Here is a 5,580-nt window from a genome sequence, read left to right as displayed (position 1 = left end):
TTTATTTTTTTGCCTAACATTAAAAATTAGTTAGCTAATAAAGAATGCCCTGCAAGAATGCAGAAAAGCAGAAACAATTAGTGTGGTCAGTGTAATAGCCCACCAATGACCATTAAGCTACTTGATGATGGTGATGTGTTGGGGGTTTTTAGCAGCTGTTGCCATGTCAACCCATGATCTGAAATGGCATCGCACATAAAAGATGGATCCAATAATCTCTGTGTGAACTGCAGCTGAGAAATGTGGAAAGGATATTAGAGTAAAATTGCATTTCTGGACAGTTTGTCATCTATATAAAGGAGGAATGGGTTTAAGTGTCTTACTTTTTCACCATAATCAGCTGCATTTAACATAGCTCTATGAGCATGGCACATAGCAGTGCTTTGAAACCTTAATTCTTTTGCAGCGGGGCTGAAATATGCCAGAGGTTTAATCTCAGAAGCCAAAGAAACAGCACAAGTTGTGATCAAACTACAGTTTCTCATTTTATAATGTAACAATACTGACACCTACTGGATAAGAAGGGTAATTACAGCATCTTAGTTTTGAAACTACACAGAGTGGAAATAAAGTAATAGGCCTTTCCATACAGTGCTTTTCATCAGCCCCTAAAGTAATATTTGTATTTTTGTATATATTTGTATTAAAATAATCAAATAAAATTCAATATCAGACAAAGATAGCTTGGGGGCCAAAAAAGGGATTTCCATATGATTATTTCATAATCCAAGGCACATTTTGAAATTTTTAATTTCCCCATCTCAATTGCACATTTGTCATTGTTAATTTGACAGGCCATCATCATTACTGTGTCATTCCAGTGTCTTTCTGACTGCATTCCACCCTGCGTGAAAACAGCCTTGCAGCATCCCCTTGCAGTTTTGTGGTTTGTTAATTTCCACTCACTTGGCAAAATGGCAAAATGTACAACCTCGGTCAAAGGTTATACAGGGCATGGGGAAGGCAGGCTGAGGAGGGCTGAGAGATTTAAGTAGATTAAATCGATGTTCTTCAAGAAAACCAGCCAATGAGCTGTCACTGTTGATAAAAAAATATTTTTATATACCTTGAACCATATACATTGTCACTGGAAATACCTCACACTATTCTATCATGCAAATACAGTTGTTGTTTTTTTACAGAAAAAATATATATTTAGAAACGCTAGAATGCTAGATTTTTGTTTTATTTTGTAATCATTGTGTTTATTTATTTATTTATTTATTTATTTATTTATTTATTTATTTATTTATTTATTTATTTATTTATTTTCTTCAATTTCAGCATTTAAATTAATTGTCTGGCAATAATTTCACATATTAAATCAGATGTATATGAGAACTTGTACAGTACTTGAGCAGTTTTTTGTTTTTTTTCTTTTTTTTTACACACATTTTTTTTTTCATCTTACTTAAGTAATGTCTTGAATGGCTGCTTTTAATTTTACATGAGTAAACATATGTTGAAGTAGCTCTACTCTTCCTGGAGTACAGTTTTTGGCTACACTAGCCACCTCTCATGAAAACAGTGTAAAAAGGTCTGCAAAATACATTGAGAAGAATCCACCTTTATTTTTTTTTTTCACAAATACTGAGATTTTATTGGGCAAAGAAAAAAAAATACTTTTGACATCTCTGAAATGCTTATTTATGTCGATCATTTTTAACGGATGTTGTTACAGGTAAACATAGTAATTCCAGTGGAATGTTAACGAAAAATGGTAGATTCATAAACAAGAAACAAGTGTGCATGTGTGTGTAATTATGTTTGGACAATTTGACAAACTTAAAACCCTAAAAACACTATAAAACATAACAATGTTTTTTTAGGTCTTTGGTCAGTTGTTAAATTTAAAAAAAAAAAAAAAAAAAAAAAACATAACAAAAGTTGTTCCAGTCACAAAACTCACCATATGCATATTTTTCTCTGCAAATCCGAGGATTCTTACTCTACACAGGTGCTATCTATCCACCTTTATTTTTTATTTGTGAATGCATCTAGTCTAAACAAGCATAAAGCTGGTCACAAATTTGCTGAATACCAAAATCTGGAAACCAATGTTTGGATGATCTTGACAGCAAGCGGTTCATGTGGTATCTGACCGCCAGTTCAGATGCTCTTCAGAACGCCGAGGTTTTACTTGATTTCGACGCTCCGGATGCGAGCCTCTCCTTCAAAGCTGATGACCGAGTACTTCTCCGCGCCCATGCGGTTGGTAAAGTGGATTGTGGAGCCGTCTGATAAGGTCACGACGAACTCAGCGGGAGTGAATTCAATGACGATCTAAAGGAAGGGACGCGTTAGACAGAAGAAGATCGACGCCGAAACGTGACTAATAGAGATGCTGTGACACACATTGTTTCTGACAGCATGGACATACCTTGAACTCTTCTCCTTGCTGGAAAGGAAATCCTCCCTCACGGACTTCCTCACACCAGTTGCCTCCTTCATAGGAGTTGCAGACGACTGCGTTCTCGTCTCCGTGGGCGTTGAAACGAGGGTTGATGTGCATCGTGATGTCCTGCTCGTCGGGGCCGATATTGACCGCAAAGCTGCAGGTGAAGAAAAACAAAAAGCAACGAGATGTAATATTTTATCATCATTATTATTATAGGCTTTGTACATGTGTCAAAACACCCTGTCTACTTTTGATATTAAGCTTTTATTTTGGGATTTTATAAAGTTTACAGTTATTTCCTGAGCCATTACTGTAGTTGTACTGAAGGAAGCATCAACCCCATTTGCACTGCGCTATTTTAATCCTGCTGCTTTACGGTGTGCAGTTGTTGCCATGTTCTCGGCAACAACTGCTGGCATTTACTTGGATTTCCCCTTTTCTTTCCACAGAGGGTATTATCTTCATGTTTAACTGTGCCTCTTTCCTGACAGTAAACTTTGGTCCGTCTCAGTTTGCTCTTCCCTCAAAAGGTTACGTTTAGCTGTGTTTTACTGCTTCTGTTATTTAGCCGTCACTGCTGCTGCTTTGTTCTGTGTACTTTCTGTGCACTCAACAGAAAGTACTCCTTGCTCAGCTGTTTTGTGCTTAACTGTATTTTTTTTTTCTTCCCTTGATGGAGTCACTGACAGCACTATTGCTCCCGGCTCTAATCTTTGTCGCTTTTAGCTGTTTCTCTTTCCTGGATGAAGACATAGACGGAGCTATTGCTGCCATTAACTCTGTATAATGTTTGTTAGGGGTTATTCAGTTTGTTTAGCAGATTACTTTTCTTAGTGCTGTCAGAAAGTAGTGTCGATGTCTCTGTCTGTTTTGTTCCAATGCGTCAGAAAAAAGAAAATAAAAAAAATCATTAAATTTGAAGGAAGACGTCTCATGAGTCTTGTGACTTCAGAGCTGCATCTGTTACCACGTCACTGCAACCTTTTTAAGATCCCATGACAAGAATGTTTGCGCAAATCCAATAAGAGCTATCTTTAGTGTGAGCTGAAAACCAAATAAGGCTAATGTGAAAAGCCGACGCAGAAACAGAGACACATGCAGGTGTTTTAAATACTCACTTTGTAGCATCAGGTTTTGCCATTCCAACGATAGTCAGGGTTTGTCCGACTTTGAAGGACATGTCCTTGATGATCATACCCTGCGCACAATTGGAGGAGAAGGTCGTTGACACATCACCTAAAGAAACACTGCATAGTACACATGGCTGACACAGAAATGTAGTCCTACTGACACCCAAAGGCAAACCCACCCTACCGTTTTCCTCTGTTTAAACAGCACCAACATGTGTTTCCAGTTACACTCCCACCGACCAATTCGGCAAAGATTCCAGCTCTCTCTTCTCTCACAGTTGCCAAAAAAATGTTTGCATAGTGCCAAGTTGGCCAGAGGCTGAACGGCCTGACTGCTGTTCGTTTTAGTAATACTTTCCTCCTTGCAGTATAGAATGCTTACTGCCCAGTGGAAAAATAAGTGATGTACAATATAGAGAGTAATACTGGACTGAGCTATAATAAGAAAATGTATCTTGTGTGGGCAATTCTTCCTAAGATTCTGCCATGTGAAATTTACAGTGTCATAAATAAGGGAAAAGTGACATCATACGCATAGTAAATTTGTTTTAAATATAGTATACCACCATACATCTGTTCATATCTTTGGTAGCTATAGCAAACAGCACAGATACAACCGGTTTTTTGGGGGGGATTTTAACTTCTGTTCTTTTGTAGAGAAAATGATCATTTTCCTATGTTTAATCATCTGTACATACGTTTGAAGAATCATATCGTATTTTATGATTTTTTTTATTCACCTCCTTCTAAATGACTACGTTAAAAAGTGGATTTCAGAAGCTTTAATTGATTGTTTCAGTGTTATAGTCAACAAGACTCTAAACGGTTGCCTAAAAATAACTACAGAAACATTAGAATAGTGTGAAATACTCTATTTTCCAACATATCTTGATCTTCGTCCCTTGAGTTCCCTGTTTTAAATGCAGAGATGAGTTGTCATTATTTTGAGTCTTACAAAACAACAACAGCAACAACAACAACAAAAAACTTCATTTATAAGTCAAATGGCTTGGCAAGAGGAAGCAGAATCACATGGATCAGACATTCTTTCAACATAGAGGTCATCTGCTAGGTATCTGCAGTAATTATCACCGAGTATTGAATTGTGTGAGATGTCAGACTGACCTCAAGCCTCTGCGATCTCCGTCCACTCGGTGCTTAACTCTTTACACCGCGTCTTTTGGTTACACAATGATATAATGCAATCTGACTTAACACCTCTGGCATATTCAGGGTGGACGACATCAGTGAAACATTCCCCCCATTCTATTTGAGAATCGAATAACCTCTCCCCTTTGACTTGTTCTGTCCAAGACATACAGCGCTTTGCAACATTTTTAACACCACTTGACCTTTTCACATTTTGTCATGTTATAATCACTAAGTGTAAAGTGATGAACCAACAAATGTAGGGCATTACTGTGAAATGAAATTGTAAGTCAAAGGGAAGTGAAAGAGAGCATCAACCAAAGAAGCATCTAGTAAGCCTTTGGTAACTCTGAAAGAGCTGCACAGATCCATAGCTCATGTGGGAGAATCTGTCACAAGGGCTACTATTTAACCACGCACTCTATAAATCTGTTCCTCATGGGGCAAAAAAAAGGCAAAAAAAAGACAGAAATTTCAGAGACTAAGCAGATGAGACAGAGAATGTTGTCAGGGTTGACGGAAAGATGGATGGTGCTAAACATAGAGCAATCCTAGAAGAAAATCTGATTGAGTCTGGAAAAGACTACAGACTGTGGCAGAGGTTAATGTCCTGGAGGGAGAAAAAAAAACACACATATCAATGTAACTGAGTGGATCAAAGCATAATAAATCACTGGAATGACTTTGTTAGAGTCTAGTCCAAACCCTACTGAAAATATTTGGGAAGACCTGAAGATAAAGGTTCACATAATGCTCTTTTTATGATCTGAGGAATTTTGAAAATTCAGTCTTCAACTGTGCAAAGCAGTAAGAGAGATAGCCCAAAAGTGAATGGTTCTGAATATTAATGCATGTCACACTTTTCAAAATGTTCTGTAAAAATGAAAAAAAAAAAAAAAAAAA

The 5,580-nt window shown here is 37.3% G+C and overlaps 1 protein-coding gene across 1 annotated transcript in view; it reads right to left on the bottom strand.

Moving 5' to 3' along the window:
• Positions 1-1,571: 1,571 nt before the first annotated feature.
• lgals2a (lectin, galactoside-binding, soluble, 2a) overlaps positions 1,572-5,580 on the bottom strand; it is an 8,124-nt gene continuing 4,115 nt past the window's right edge. The window contains exons 2-4 of the mRNA XM_015048845.1: positions 3,517-3,596; positions 2,381-2,552; positions 1,572-2,283 (exon numbers count right to left, since the gene is read on the bottom strand). Coding sequence (XP_014904331.1) covers positions 2,137-2,283; positions 2,381-2,552; positions 3,517-3,596 — 399 coding nt within the window. The 3' untranslated portion in view covers positions 1,572-2,136. The remainder of the gene's footprint in view (positions 2,284-2,380; positions 2,553-3,516; positions 3,597-5,580) is intronic.

The sequence above is a fragment of the Poecilia latipinna genome, unplaced genomic scaffold (genome assembly GCF_001443285.1).
Source record: "Poecilia latipinna isolate Pla-1442-1.1 unplaced genomic scaffold, P_latipinna-1.0 Scaffold906, whole genome shotgun sequence".
NCBI classification, from domain to species: domain Eukaryota; kingdom Metazoa; phylum Chordata; class Actinopteri; order Cyprinodontiformes; family Poeciliidae; genus Poecilia; species Poecilia latipinna.
Note: the sequence above shows the minus strand (reverse complement) of the source record. Positions and strands in the feature narration are given on the sequence as shown.